This window comes from Camelus bactrianus, chromosome 28, assembly GCF_048773025.1.
Source record: "Camelus bactrianus isolate YW-2024 breed Bactrian camel chromosome 28, ASM4877302v1, whole genome shotgun sequence".
Classification (NCBI taxonomy): domain Eukaryota; kingdom Metazoa; phylum Chordata; class Mammalia; order Artiodactyla; family Camelidae; genus Camelus; species Camelus bactrianus.
The window spans coordinates 17432916-17449597 of record NC_133566.1 but is presented as its reverse complement, the minus strand read 5'-3'; the positions used below and the strand labels follow the sequence as shown (position 1 = coordinate 17449597).

The 16682-nt window shown below is 42.4% G+C and overlaps 1 protein-coding gene across 2 annotated transcripts in view; it reads right to left on the bottom strand.

The window, feature by feature from the left end:
• The window catches only part of MERTK (MER proto-oncogene, tyrosine kinase), an 89547-nt gene that overhangs the window by 33003 nt on the left and 39862 nt on the right, over positions 1–16682 (bottom strand). For both annotated transcript variants that reach the window (XM_074354786.1, XM_074354785.1), the window contains exons 5-7: positions 10698–10784; positions 8095–8210; positions 2591–2774 (exon numbers count right to left, since the gene is read on the bottom strand). In XM_074354786.1, coding sequence (XP_074210887.1) covers positions 2591–2774; positions 8095–8210; positions 10698–10784 — 387 coding nt within the window. The remainder of the gene's footprint in view (positions 1–2590; positions 2775–8094; positions 8211–10697; positions 10785–16682) is intronic.

Sequence of the window (16682 nt, the reverse complement as noted above, 5' to 3'; positions counted from 1 at the left end):
AGGAGGGGCCAGATTGACAACTGGGGAGAGAAGTGCAAGCTGTGCACTGAATGAAGGGGACTCCACCTCCACCTCCTCCCCACCGGCTCCCAGGACATCAGTAGCCAGGTTCATATGCCTGAGGCTGGGGACAGGAGACTCAATTCTAGAGAAAGCAAGTGGCCCCAGGGGAAAGAAAGCCAATGTTGACACCTGGGGGTATCCAACCCAAAACACTCAGGTTGCCACCCAGCCATCTGACAGTGACGCCTAAAGCCCCGCCCCCGCTCACAGAGCTTCCGGTCAATCACCGATTCTTCACTCCTCAGTGGGCGCGGACAGTGGCGAATCAGCAGAGGCTGGGGGTGGGGGCCCTTCATGAATGTCAGGGATCAAAACAACACACAGCACAGAGGGCTAAAAGGAGGCAAAGCCAGGGTAGGGAACTAGAGAAAACTAAACGAACGAAACTAACAAGTAACATACCCAAAGATAAGAAAAGGAGAAAGGTTTTATTCCCCACATTAGTACCTGGAGTACAACGGAGAACTGGAAAAAAACTATCAAAAAAGAAAGAAAATTCTTGAAATTGACCATATAAGAAAAAGTATTTAATAGAAGAATTGGAAGATAGGTCAACTAAATCTCCTCCCCCCCCCCCCCGCCAAAAAAGTAGAATAAACAGATTAAAGACAAGAGACCAAATTTGAGAAAAAAAAAATTGAGGAAGCAATTGAAGAGGTTCAACAAATGGCTGCATAGTGCCTGTTCTCATCAATCAGACCGGAAAATCTGGTGAGTCAAGCACTGGGTGGAGCACACGCGACAGTTTTGTCTCAATAGTGGGTAATAAGTGACCCTAGACCGATTGCTCTGGTCCAATCTAACAAATGCTAAAAGCAAGATCCAAAAGGGTCAATTTTTTCCCAATAGCTTAACTGTGACCCCAAGCAAAGCTCCATACTTACAAGAATACAAAAGTGTCTAGCACCCAACAAGGTAAAATTCACGATGTCAGGAGTCCAACCAAAGATTACCAGACATGAGACACATGGCAGGTAAGTCAAAAGGAGATAAAATAGAGTAAAAAAAATTAATCCAAAAGAAGAAAAAGAAGGAGAGCAAATTACAGACAGAACAAATAGAAAATACGATCGATGTAAATCTACCTATATGAATGATACCATGCATTTTAATGGATTAAATACCCTAATTTAAAGGCAAGGATTGTGAAGTAAAGCACTGCCTCTATGAAATGCACCTTGAATATAAAGATACAAATAAGTGAAAAATAACTATGAATAAAAGATATGCCATGTAATCAAAAGAAAGCTAAAATGGCTCTATTAATATCAGACAAAATAGATTTCACAGAAAATAATATTAACAAAGGTAAAGAAAATAAATTCATAATGATAAAGTGGCCAATTTACTAGGAGAGCATTGTAATATTAAGCATTTATGCACAAACAATAGAACTTCAAAATATTTGACCTGCTAGAGTTACAAACAGAAACAGATAAACTCACAATCATAACCGGAGATTTCAATGCACCTCTCTAAATCACTGATAGGAAAAGGAGGCAGAAAATCACTAAGAATACAATTTGAAAAATACCATCAACAAACTTGACCAAGTTGACATTTATAGAACATTTCACCTAATAAGAGCAGAACACATATTCTCTTCAAGTGCACGCGGAACATTTATCAAAGTAGACCGTGCTCTGGGCCACAGAATGAGTCTCAGCACATTTCAGAGGATTCAAGTGATACAAATTATGCTCTTTGACCTCAAGAGAATGAAATTAGAAATCAATATGACAAAGATTTCTGGGAAATTCCAAAATATTTAGAAACTAATATTTCTAACCTAGTATTTAGGATAAGTGCCAAAATAACCAATAGCTCAAGGAAGAAATCAAAACAGAAATCAGAAAGTGTTTGGAACTGAATGAAAATGAAACGGCACATAGAAATTGTTCTCAAAGGTTTTCCCCTCTCACTTAAGATATTTCACAGCCTTGGCACTAGTTTCATTTGTGCAAGGATTAAGCCCCAGCAACTTGTGACCCAGACCTGTCCTACAGCCCGAATGAAGATGAGAGCACTGATTATGTAAGTCCAGAGTTGAGGGCTGGAAAGAGGTTCTGAGTAATCTAGAGCTCTAAATTAGGGAATAACAGAAATTGAACAATTGAAACTTAACGGACTACAGCATTCATTGCAGTACTCATAGAAAAAATAGACAATCTCAGAAATCAAAAGCAGTACATAGAAAATAAAGTTTACAGATGTAAATAAAATTTGTTATAAAAAATACTATAAGGATAATAGTACCCACTTCATATGGTTGTTATGAGCATCTGTTGAAATAATGCATGTAAAATACCCAAGGGTACTATGTACCCTTGGCACGTAGTAGGTGCTTGGTGAACATTAGCCAACTTCACATTTGTTAGTTTTCTTGAGTTTGATGCTATGAGTAACAACTATTGTATAATTAAAGGCCACACAAAGCAAAACTTAAACTCTAAATCAGGCCACCAGGAAGGATTTGCTTCATCACATGCCATCAGGCACAACATCCATGCTGAACCCCAGGAATTACCTCCTTCGGTCGTGCTGGCCAGAATCCAAGGGCTCACTGCAGACCAGCCGACTTCATTCATGCAGGACACACCGATGTTGTAATTAGCCAGAGCTTGCAGCTGCTCGATTTGATACAGATGTGGTGAAGCAGAGGTGTTAAAAACCATAACTGAGCCATTACTCAGCAGATCAACTTCCTGGACCTACATGAAGAGTGAAAATGTGGACCAGGCGTTAGTCAGGCGGTAGGAATGTCAGGCACGGGGCATTCGTGCATTCGGTGTACAGGGTACTTCCTCTCTGCCGAGGGGAAGTACCTGCTTCCTTTCCGGCCTCACCCTGAATTTCCCACCAGCATTACTGAGTGTTACTCATGCTCCTGACCTGAGCAACAACTGAGGACCTAATGAAAAATGCCTAAAATAAGTGTTCTCACTTCGGCAGGTAACAGAGCAAATAATTATCATTATGCTACTGTAATTAGCATAATTTATATTACAATGTAAAATAAAACAGAGCCTGTCCTCTCTCGGAATCACTTCAATTCACGATCTTTTCTTTCAGCTGTTTCACAGACTAAGCAGTCAAGACAACAGACATCATTTGTGGTGGCAAAACCTAAAATACTTACTATATGACCCTTTAAAGAAAAAACATTTCCCAAATCCTACTTTAGAAGGTGAGATACTTAAAAAAAAAACTGTATTTATTTTCACTATGTAACCTGAGGAATTCTGCTCCTGTCTTGAGGCTAATTTTAACATGTCCTTTATTCCTACCTCCCATTACCACCCCAATGTAAATTCAACTCCAAAAGCATACACAGATAATGTAGATTTTCTGGTATTTTTTAGTGGGGAGATATGGGAAAGGGTCATTTGCACTTCACCCAACAAACTTTTCTCTAAACCTCTTTAAAGTCTATCAGCTCTTTCCTCTGAGTTCTTGGACCTCATCTTTCCCTCCATAAACTCCACCTGTCTCTCCACATCCCTCTCCAGACGTCCTCTGCAGGCACAGGCAAGAGAGGGGATTCCCAGCAAAGACCTAGTCTTCTGCTAAACTTCCAGCTTTTCCCTTAAGGATATCTCTTATCTAGGAATGGCGATCATGGAGAGTTTTCTCTCATTGTATGTCTTTCACAATTTCTAAAACATGTCGTACTTATAAAATCAGAAAAGACAAAATAGTATCAGATAAAACAGAAGCCACCAAAAACAACTGGGGATAAAGCCTTAAACCCACAAAATGTATTCTCAATAATAATGGGCTTGGAAATATGGGCTGTGGACACACAATGCTGTTATTTCAAGATATATATGTTTGAAATTTAGACCAAGGATGTCACAAATCAACATTTTGGAGTTCCAGTCCCTGAGTGGATGGATACCCAGAGGGTGGTGTTGGGGCCAAGTCTCACCTCTGACTCAGATCCACAGACTCCATGGGTGACAAGAAGGGACTAGTTGCCTGAGGAGCCACCAAGACCAACAAGGGGCTGTGTGCTTATCTCGGTGGTGGCTGTTGGCAGAAATTACTTTTTGTTTCTTCACTTTAGACTCTGCACCTACTTCCTGGTGACCAAGCACAAAAACTAAGGTGGAGGAAGCCGTGGCTCTCCACCCCTGTCCCACTTCCGGAAATGGGAAACCCGCTGGAGCGTTTCCAGGCCCAGGGTCACTCTCTGAGAGTACATTCCTAGAAGAAGACGGGGTTTCTTTAACAGTGCTCAGTGGGTCCGGGGGGAAAAGAGGGCACGAAGCAGCAAGACCTATGTGAGAGAGTTAAAAATAGAAATGGAGTCTGTATCCCAAAAATGGGTGAAGAAAGAAATGTCAGGACCAAAGGAAGTGAGAGGGTGTGTCCTGCTAGTGGGTGGACCTGAATCTTGTCCAAAACATTCATTTGTCACCAAGTCAGAGTCTAAAATTGTAACAAACTGGGAATTTGCTACAAAACTACACTTGGTCCCTTCAGAAATGGTAATACACTGCTCATCAACAGAATACGAAAGTATCACTTCTGGGGACACCTTCACATTGATTAGTTCTCAACTAGGACTGCCAGGGAAAATAAAGGACAGCCAGTTATATTTAAATTTCAGATAAATAACAAATAATTACAGGTACAGGTATGTCACAAAATTGCTCATGTACTTTAGCGTGTAAAGTAACTGTGTTCTTATTTGCTAAATCTAGTAACCCTAACAGAGATGGAAAGGAGAATGGGCCAGCTGGTGCGGCACAGAGAGAATAACCATGTCCGGCCCCGTAGGATCCAAGGTGGGCAAGCAGGGCCGCAGTTTGGCAGTCACAAGATGATTTTTCACTCTCTCCCTCTTTGCTTTGGCTTTTCCATGGCTACCCAAAGCCCAGGCAAAGAGAGACAGTAAGTGAAGCTTGTTCATGATCATCTTTCATCTGTACATCAGGGGTAGCCTGATGTTTTCAGGCCCCACCAACTATCTTACTCCACCTCACCTTACTCTGAAACCCACTCTTCTCAAGGTGCGGTGGTACTCTTCCTCAGTCCCCCTAAAGGTAACATCCTCCCACGGGAAGGAGTCTTATGTCCCCACTGACTCTTTAAACAGCTCAGCAACTTGAAACAATTTTTAAAAAGGCTGATCCACACAGGAAATATAGCCAATATTTTATAATAACTATAAATGGAGTATAATCTATAACAATTTTGAATCACTATGTTGTACACCTGAAACTACACCTCCATTAAAAAAAAAAAAAAGGCTGATCCATGCTCCATTTATGTTTATATACAGGGACAGCCATGTTCATATGCAAGGAAACAGGTCCTGGTTGTTCCCAAAACAACAGAGTTCTGAAATACATGAAGCAAAAACTGATAGAAGTTGAAGAGAGAAAGAGATAATTCAAAAATAATAGTCAAGACCTCAGTTCTTCACTTTCAATAACAGATGAAATTACAAGACAGAAGATTAACAAGGAAATGGAAGACATAAATGAGACTCTCAACCAATTAGACCTAACAGACATAGAAACACTCCACCCAACCACAGCTGAACACAGATTCTCCTCAAGTGCACGTGGAACATTTTCCAGGATAGATCATATGCTAGGCCATACAACAAGCCTTAACAAATTTAACAGGATGCAAATCATACTAAGCGTATCTTCTAAACACAATCAACAAAGGAAGAAAATTTGAGAATTCACAACTAAGTGAAAATTAAACAACGCATTCCTGAATAACCAATAGAACAAAGAAGAAATTCAAGAAAAATGATAAAAAATAAAAAACTTGAGATGAATGGGAACCTCCCCCCTTCATACCAAAACTCATGGTATGCAGCTAATGCAGTGGTTAGTCGGGAGCAAATTAAGCCAAAGTAAACAGAAGAAAGGAAATAAACATTAGGGCAGAAATGAATGAAGTAGAGAATAGAAAAACAACAGAAAAAATTAATGAGCCCCAAAGTTGCTTCTTCCAAAAAAAAATTCAATAAAATTGACAAAACATTTAGTTAGGCTGATCAAGAAAAATAAGAGAGACAACTCAAATGATTAAAATCAGGAATGAAAGAGAGGACATTACTACTCACCTCAAAAGAAAAAAGGTTCTAATGGAATATTATAAACAATTGTATACCAACAAATTAGATAATGTAAGAAAAATGGAAAAAATTCCTAGAAACACACAAACTACCAAAACTGACTCACAAAGAAATAGAAAATCTCAGTATATCTCTACTGAGTAAAAAGATTGGGCTAATAATATTCAAAAAACTTCCCACAAAGGAAAGCTTAGGGCCAGATGGCTTCACTGGTAATCTCTATAAAATATCTGAAGAAGCACAAACATCAACCTTTCATAAATTCTTCCAAGACATGGAAGAGGAGGGAACAGTTCCCAACTCTTTCTATAAGACCAGTATCACCTTGATACCAAAAAGCTAACACAAGAAAACAGGCCAATCACTCTTATAAACATAGACCCAATTAGATAGCGGTGATGATTGCAGAATTCTGAATATACTAAAAACCACTGAATTGTATGCTTCAAATGGGTGACTATTATGATATGTAAAATATATTTCAAAAAGGCTGTTCAAAAAAGGGGCATCCCTGGTTAGACTTTGTAGACACAAGAATTCCTAACACCCGTACTTGGGAGGTTTACAAATAAAGTTGGGTAAGAATTAAGCAATGCTGTGTGTGGGTAGCAGGGTGAGGGTGGAGACTATTTTGGGGATAATACATGTTTTTTCCTCTTCAGAGGAGGAACAGCTGTTAGAAAAGAGTGGGAGGTAATGGGAGCAGAGAAACGAACTCCCTTTGGTACTAAAAACATCTGGTGATCAACACGCAAAATTCTTTGAAAGTCACCTCTCTCAGTTGGGTTGGCATGACTGGTCTGTGTCAGGTTAATATGTTTTTATCTAATAAAATCAGACATTTATAAAACTAAGCACAACTCCTGACCCTACTGAATGATCAAGTACAAAGCAGAACGGATTCAGAGGATCATCCACATGTGCTCAACTACCTGCTCCCACATGCAGTGTCTCTTCTGAGACTCGGAGAAGCAGATGGTCCCGAGTATGGCTTTGGGCATCGGAGTTTCCTGGGCTTGAATTCTGGTTTGGCTGTCACAGGCTGTGTGTGCCCTCTGGGCCTGCCAGTGCTGGTGTGGGTTTAAGTAAGATAATGTCTGTAGAGTCCCTTGGCCATCACGGGGGTGGGGAGGGGGGTGGCGGCACTCAGCCAGGAAGGGTGCTGTTGTTGCTACCCTTCCCTGTTTATGCAGCGAACACTCAGAGCAGAGCCTACGTCATGGCAAGGTATCATTTTAGGATCGCTAACCTCTATTTCTTACAGCTCTATTTTATACAGTTTTAGGCAGTGGCTAAAAATGGGTGATGACTCTGCAGGGCCTGTCATCCCCAGGTTTCCCCGGCAGCCACAGCCTCGGGTGCTATGTTCAACAGTGAAGATGATCCATTTTGTGCTTGCTTTTCTGTCCTTTGTGGCCACCAACCCAGGAGGAGCTGGGCTGGAACATACCTGGCTTCCCAAATGCCTGGGAGTTCACAAGCCAGATGTGTTTTTGCACCTTAAGAATTAATTCTTGGGGTGGGGGGTGGGGGAGGGTATAGCTCAATGGTAGAGTGCATACGTAGCATGCATGAGGTCCTGGGTTCAATCCCCAGTATCTCCATCAAAAATAAATAAATAAATAAACCCAAATTGCCTCCCCCACAACAAAAATTAAAAAAAAAAATTCTTTACTGTCTCAGGATGTTCTATCTTGGAAACGTATTTCTCTTCTAGTTGGGCCTGGACCACACACAGGAAGAAGGCAGAGTCCCAAAGGGCAGAACACCACAAAATGGCGCATGCCTGGTGGACTTTGAGCAGGGAGAGGTCAAGGGATTCCTAACGGAGCTGTTGAACTGATCTCCGTGCCCATCCTCAGGAGGAAGGAAAACCAGGCAGACCCACAGAGCACCACGCAGTGGGTTCTCTCCTGGCCCTGGAGGTTTACCTGAATGCTGCAATCGCTGAACGGGGAGTATCCATCAAAACCCAGGACCCAGGAGATCAGGATGCTGTGCGCGGTACTGCTGTGGACCCTGACTTCAGTTGGTGGGGAGGGAATTGCTACATAGAAAACAAAGACACGCATGAACACAATTATAAGCCACAGGAGGCCATAGCTACCAAATAAATGCATTAATACCAAGCCTATTTCTGTTCCTCGAGATTGGGAAAATTAAATACAAGTTTTAAAAGGAGCCACCCTACACAAGGGTGGTGGTATTCGCCTCCAGATCAGTCTTGCAGTGATAGGATGGCTCTGCCTGGGCCAGAGAAGTGGAACATGCACTTGTTTTCCTGCCCAGTGATGATATGAGCGCTTTATGCTGAGAGAAGAGGGCTGTCGCGGGAGCGTGCATGCGTGTGCACACGTGTACATATGCATATCTCAGAGGAAGGAAGATTTCCAGGCTGAAGAAGCCAGTAAGAGTCAGTTCAAGCAGAGAACCAACCGCACCTGCTTGCAGGGAGGTGGGGGGAGGACATACCATGGTGAATGTGTGGTGACCTCAGCTGCACGTGGGATGTGAAGAGATACTCAAATCAGAATCCAACAAGGATCTCAAGTTTGGGGGTCTTTATTTTCTTGTGCTAATTTAATTCTTAATGAACAGTCATAACCACACTTTTCACCCAAAATGATGACCAATGTTTTCGAGTGCTTACTAGATGCCAGGAACCTTACGGACTTCATTTCATCATTACTAGAGCCCTATCAGAGAAGTCGCCTTCCAGTCCCCACTTACGGATGAGGAAACTGAGGACCAGAGAAGTTGAAAGCAGGCTCAAGGTCACAGGACTCGTAAGCAGTAGAATGGAGATCTGAACTCAGGTCTGGCTGACCCCAGGGCTCCTGCCCCTCCACAGGACACACTAGAGGCTGGGGCAGGGGAGTCTGGTCAGTGCTTAGCCAGCTGTCTGGCCACGGCACAGTTAAATGCCCCCTCTAAACCCAGTTCCCTCTTCTATTAAGGGGGACAGTGACGGCACGGCTCCTTGGACTGCAGTGAGGACTAAATGAGCTAACACAGGCATGAGGTCTAGGGGAGGTGCCGCGGTAGTGAGGGTGATGGGGGAAGGAAGGCTGGGACCATATTAAGCATTCGTGGGTACCATGTTCGGGAGTTTCAGCTTTACGACACAGCCTGATGAATGGGAAAGAGTCAGCATTTTGTCTGACTCACTTCCCTAAATAGATGCTCTGCTTTTCCAGATCAAACTTTGGCCACGTACACTACAGATGCTAACAGATGAGAAGGAAGTCTTGACTGCTTTGATATACATTTTTAAATAAATGGAAGTCCCAAACATAAGATTTTTTTTTAAAGTCTCAGTAGAGATTCTGTCTGAAAGCACAAAATTAAAGAAGTGCTTGTCATTTTACAGATTTTTAAACTTTAAGATGTTTATACTTTATGAAAATGTCTTTATAAATTCATGCCCACTCATGAATTCCTGAAATTCCCAACATTTCTTTTGAAAATTGTAAGAACACGATTCGGAATGAAGGAAGGAAGTCATACAGTTCCTCCCGGAGTAACTTTCAGTTTGCTTTTTTCCTTCCAATGAACTTTTAGCCTCAACCAGTGGATCTGCTGAAATGAAACATTAGCCCCCTTTAAAGCACGACTTCTTCTGTCATTTTGAGTCTCTTGTTGTGCATGACCCAAACTTTCACTCATTATTCACATTCTGCTTTTTCCATGTATTGTTTCCCCAAGAATTAAGACCAAAAGGAATATGAATTCAACATTTCCTTCTCAATATTTAAATTAGAAGCAAATACTAAAACATAACATTTGCTTGACTTTCTAGGAGAAAGGTTAAAGAAGATGATTTGAAAATGGATAAAAGGACAGTATTTAGGTTTTCTTTTTCTTTCAAGTTTCAGGTTTAAATACCTTTGGTCCCACAGAAGGAGGAGGAAGAGGCAGATGAGGGGAGCCTTCAAGCACCTGCCTTTCATTACGTTACATCCCAGCTCAGAGGAAGCAAGAGGGAGGGGGGATTAGGAGAAAGAGGGACCGGAGCCCTGGGTCCCCAAAAAGGAGTGACTGTGACCTTCTCCCTCTCTCAGAGCAGCTGCTGGTGGAGACTGGCTGTAGCCCCAGCTGCCCAGGGAAGGACGGAGCCCATTCTCAGATCAGTGCCCCAAGCTGCTCCTAACCTGGGAGCTTTCCAAGGGGTAATGGGGACTAGTTCAGGGTAAAAGCGAAAAGTGAAGACAGGAAGTAAGATGATCAAGGGAGAGCATTTCAGCCTATTTCCTTCTCAGACTGAGCAGAAACAGCTGATATATATCAAAGACATGTGTCAGGCCCCGTTGTGAGTACTTTCACTGGATTATCTCATGTAAGCCTCAAGAAGAGGTAGGTTTTGTAATTATCCCCATTTTCCAGAGGGGAACACTGAAGTCAGCGAGGTTAAGTGACTTGTCCAAGGTCACAAAGAGAAGCCAGGGCTCAAACCCAGGCAAGTGGTTACAGAGCTCACACGGCACCTCCCCATCCACTCCCGGAACACGTGGAGGGACCCGGCTCCGCCGCTCACCTTTGATGTTGATCTGTGCGCCCTTGGACACGGTTAGTCCTTTGTCGTTGTGGGCCTCACAACTGAAGACCGCGGTCTCGGTCAGCCCTGGAACAGAAGGAGACCCATTAGACCAGCCGCAGAGAGACAGGCTGCTGTTTATCAGAATCCTACGGTATCTCAGCATACTTTTCTTGGTTCACTGCTTCAAGCCATAAATGCAAAGTTAATTTAAAAAATGGGGTGGTGTTTGAAAAACAAACCTGAGATTAAACCCTAGGTACCAGGAGCAAAGCATGGGTCTAAAAGGCAGCTGCAATTCATTAAAATCTTTTATTTTCCCCCGATGGTGAGACATTAGTTAACAAAGTTGTATCGTTCAGCTCTTAAATTTCTGCAAGGAGGAATGGGAATGGCCCCAATATCAAGAAAAGTTGGGTTTCTGATTCTGGCCCAGACAACTCCCTGCCACTCAGTGCCCAGTATATCGTAGGTCACACGTTGTGGACGTGTCAGGGTACCAGAAACAGCAGGATAAAAGTCACAGATTTCAATACTTCAGATGGTCTGTTGTAATGAATCCTTTTGTAATAGTAAAAATTGGAGGAATTATTATATAAACATGAGGCATTGCTATGACTTGAAGACAAGACACTAGTGCTGAAGGAAGAAAAATTCTATCATTTCAGAGGTTTGAAGACATCTTGGAAATGAAAAACAGTAGCTGCTTTTTTAATTTTGAGGATAAAAGAAGAAAGGTAATCCAGGTCCTGGTTTCTAACACTACTCTGCCAGGCTCCTCGGAGAAATGGCTGAGTCTCAGGTTGCAGCAAGAAAGATGAGGTAAGCCTGGAGCAAAATACAACACACACACACACACACACGCACACACACACACACGCACAGAGTGATGGGGGTACGGCAAAGAGACACAGGAGCCAACTGCACGAACTCCCAATGGCCAAAGCTGGAACAGTTTGAGCAAGAAAATAAAGTAGCATTAAATTGCAACCCAAAGTATAAAATGAGCATCCATGACCCTATACCGCTATAAACAAATGACTGGATAAACAGAGTGAGAAGAGACAAAAATACTGAAGAATCCCAAGTGATTTATGTAGCTGCTCTGCCCCCAGGGAGGATGAACTTAGCCCCTGACTCCTGACGCGGGGGCTGCACAGAACTTCCTTCCAGAGAGGACAGTACGGAAAGAGGAATCAGAAAACTTCAGAGGTGAGAAACTGACAAACATTAGCTCAGAGGGTCAAGGTCAAGACCAACCATGAAGTCATGTTGACAGAATGTACCCTCGAGTTAATGTGATGGAGACGGCACTTCCCCTCTGTGGTCTCCTCCCCAAAACATATCACCCAAGTCTCATCACAAGAATAAAGGAGAAAAACATCAGACAGGTTCAAGCCGTGCGATGATCTACAAAAAAGCCTGACTGGGACTCCTCAAAACTGTCAAGGTCACTGAAAATAAGGAAAGTTTGAGAAACTGTCACAACCAAGAGGAGACTAAGCAGACATGACAACTAAACCCTGGAGCAGAGAAAGGACATTAGACAAAAACTAAGGAAATCTGAATAAAGGATAGACTTTAATCATGATGTGCCAGGAACTTTCAGAGATAGAATCATCAGCTCATGCTGCTTTAAGGCTTACATTTACTGAAGGGACATTTCAATGAGATAAAGAGGCATGCTTGGAAAACAAACCATGGTTATCAAAGGGGAAAGGATTGGGGAGGGATAAATTAGGAGTTTGGGGTTACTATACATAAAACGACAGGGATCTACTGTAGAGCACAGGGAACAATATTCAGTATCTTGTAATAACATAAAGGGAAGGAATCTGAAGTATATATATATTTATATATATATACATACACACACACACACACACACGTATAACTGAATTGCTTTGCTGTACACCTGAAACTAACATTGTAAATCAACTACACAGCAATAAAAAATAAAATTAAAAAAAAAGAAAGAGGCATGCTTGGAATGGCTGCTCAACAAGACATCAAGTAGCTGGAAGTTCCACTGCCTCCCAAAAATCTCAAAAATGCCTGTGATCATCTCTCCGGAGACGCTGAACCTACAAACCTATTGGTGAATCTTTCATTCCTGCTTTATTATGCTAAGTTCTAAAAATAATGCAATGGATATAAGGAAGTGAAATAATCTTTTTATGGTACACTGTACTATGTCACATTAAGTATAGTTGTTAAAACATGATGAATCAGGATGGGTTCATTAATTGTAACAAACATACCACAGCAGTCAATACAAGACGTTAATAATTGTGGCAGGAGGTAGGGTTTAATGGGAATACTCTTCGAGATGGTACACAATTTTTCTATAAATCTAATAAAACTATTCCAAAACTTTTTAGGTTATTTCTTAAAAGCATAGCCATATATATCATCTAGCTGAATCTGGAAACCTTCTCTGGTACACAAGGCGTCATCTGGCACAGAGTTTAGGCCATGAACTGGAGAAAGACAGATAAAATTCTTGAAAACACGCCACCATTTGCTTCTTGCCTGAAAGGCTGATTTTGTTTTCTTCTATCCAGCTACTTGTGCAGGACATTTTCCATCTGATCATTTTAAAATCCAAAGCTTGTCACTAACGGAGTAATTAAGTATTTGAAACAAGCTGCTGAGGGAAACCCAGCCGGGCATCAGCCGAGAAAGAGCGTCCACGTTGGATGCCCGCGTGGTCAGTGCTGCACTGAGGCTGGGCCACGCAGCCTGGGAGAAGTTCTGGGAAGAAACGCAAGTCCCATCCTCTTTGTGTCGGTGCCTCTCCTGAGGGGTGAGCTGTGCACAGAAAAGTCAGTGCTGGCTGTTTGCTCTTTCCATCCAGATGGAAGTCTGTCCTGGTATCTGAGGTCTGTTGGCTAGACATGGCCCCTAAAGGGAACGCTGAAGCTGGGCATCTCTGTCCTACAGTTCTGTGGTGACCTCTGACTTCTTCTAAATAATATCAGATCAGAATATGACAGCTACTTCAGATATTTCACTTTTCCAAGATGAGGAGGTTTTCCCTCAGACTGCAGGAAAATCCCAAGTTAGATTGCTTAATTAGATCCTCTAAGTCCAAGTGCTAGGAGGCTGAAGTTCCAGGTAGGAGCCAGCTCTTTGCACATCAGGTCACCTCCTCTCGTGCGAGATGAAACTGCTAACAGTTTGTGTGATGATCTAGAAAATATTTATTTCATTGAAGAGGAATATTTATTTCAAACCCATCAGCCACATCTATAAAAGGACATCTGTGACCCCACTGCCTCGAGGAGTCTTTGTATCTTCTGCTTGTATTCCTCCCAAAGAATTTTGAAAAATATATGTAGCCTCTTACCCATTTGGAGGTTTGCATCTTAACTTGTTCATAATTTAAACAGCTTCAAAAAAAAAATGTAACTTCGAAAAAAAAAAAGGAACCTTGGGTACCCTGAATATCCTGATATTTCAAAGTAAAACTCCTTTAGAGTCCTATGCAACCTACATATTACTGGGATGGGAGACCCAGCTTCACCCACTGAAGCTGGGTCTCCCCAGCAATCGGTTTTCCATCGTGACTTTTCCACTTCCCCTGCAGAATTTTCTCCTACTGGCACACACAGGTGTGTTTGAAAGTCATTGATTAATTGCCCTATGGCATTTCTCGGTGACAAAATTACACATATGGAATGAAACTGGAAAACAAACGTTGTTCTAGACTGATTATCCTTACACTTATTTAGTGCACAGCAGGTCAAAACAGTTTTCCTTTAAGAACTGGTGCCCAGTAGTGACTCCAGGTAAGGCAGAGGGAGGTCTCTTTTTTTTTGTAAAGTGAGGGAGAGATAAGGATGCAGAAGGTGAAAAAGAAGAACCAGCATAGCCTTGGGACATGCTCACTTTGTCAGCTATTCTTTCTGGGAAAGAAGACACTGGGTGAGGATGACGACACTGACCCCTTTGAGCCGCCGCCTGGGGCTCCAGTGCTGATCGCTATTTCACAGGCTGGCCTGGGACACTGGGCTTTCAGTGAAATGAAGAAGCACCTTTAACCTCCCAGGTCGTAAGCTCCCAACTGAGATGCCCATTTCGCCAGGCTCCGTGAACTTGCAAAACTTGGCTTATATTTAGAAAACTCAGCTTTGGCTCCATCAGGAGACACTGGGAGTTGCTACGCAACTGACATTTTTTATATATTCGAGCAGACATTTACAGGCAAAAACCAGTCCTTCCACTTCAATTACTCTTGTCAAAACTCTTGGGAAATACTTGAGTACAAACTACGGGTCACATTCCCAACTTGTTGTTGCGGGGAAGAGCAGCCCTGGATGGATTTATGTCCTTGGGATCCGCTCTCCAGTTACAGATCCCCAAATAAGATCACTGAGACCCACTGTTCTTCAGTCCTGTTTCTCTTCAGAGTGCACACACAAAGTCAGGACCACAGTCTGGAGCCAATCCCCTGGCACAAGGCACCCACCCCGAGTCAGAACTGCCCACAAGGGGCCAAAGCTCCTATGAGAGCATTTCTTCCCGGGATGATGAGGTGGTTCATGCCTGCAGGCCAAACAGACGCCAGCAGAGAGAAATGGGAACTGGTTCAAACTCAAGCCAACTTCCTCCAGAACTAGATGGGCCAAAACTTAAGGCCAGATACAGGCTTCTTTGCTCAATGGATTCAGTTACACATTTTTGGTTTAATGACAGCTTCCCAGCTGGAGACTCGTCTACAAGCCTGCATTGAATACAGCAACCAATGTGTGTGAAGAAAGACAGCGGCCCCTCACTTTTCTGTTCTTCCTCTGGATGAACAATAACCACCAGGTTGAAAGAGACTTTGACGGTTTATAGTCCAGACCCTTGTGGCTATCCAGGGAGAAAATCATGCACCACCCCTCAAGTCTCCACCCTACTACCTGCTCTCCTTAGTGTCCTCGGCACCAGAGCCTCCATGTCACCCTTTGCTGTGTCCCCTTCTCCTGACCATCTCCCTTTCTCCATCACATCTCACCCAACTCCATTATGACAGTTCATGCCACTCTTGCTTGGCCCTCTACTGGTTTAAAAAAAAGATAGCCTCTACCCCCCTGTTCACAGCAGCACTATTTACAACAGCCAAGACATAGAAACAACCTAAATGCCCATTGACAGATGACTAGATAAAGAAGGTGTGGTGTATATATACATACACAATGGAATATTACTCAGCCATAAAAAAGAATAAAATAACGCCATTTGCAGCAACACAGATGGACCTGGAGATTGTCAATCAAAGTGAAGTAAGCCAGAAAGAGAAAGAAAAATACCATATTATATCAGTTATATGTAGACTCTAAAAAAAAATGACACAAATGAACTTATTTACAAAACAGAAACAGACTCACAGACCCGGAGAACAAACGTATGGTTACCAGGCGGGAGGGGGTAGGAAGGGATAAATTGGGAATCCGAGACTTGCAGATACTATTTATAAAATAGTTAAACAACAAGTTTATACTGTATAGCATAGAGAACTATATCCAGTATTTTGTAACCTATAATAAAAATATGAAAATGAATATACGTATGTACATGTATGACTGAAGCATTGTGCTATACACCAGAAATGGACACAACATTGTAAACTGAATATACTTCAGTGAAAAAAAATAGCCTCTGACATAAGGACTTCGATGGAACATTCAGCAACAGGATGCTCCCCTGAGGGATGGACAATGAGAAGTGCGGAGGAAGCAGCTTGTAAGAGCACGGTTGGGGCAGTTCTTTGAGTTTTGGGTTAAGCAATCCTGCCCTTTTAATTTTTTCCCCTAGTATTCATCTTTCTACCCAAAGAGGCAAGGAATAGAAAAACACGCTGCATAAATGGAGGACTTACACTTACCAACTTGGACCTCAATAGCTGCCTTGAATTCATTCACTCAACAAACATTTACTGAGTACTTACTATATGCCAGATGTTTCCCCAGGCACTTGGGATCTATCCGGGAATAAAAC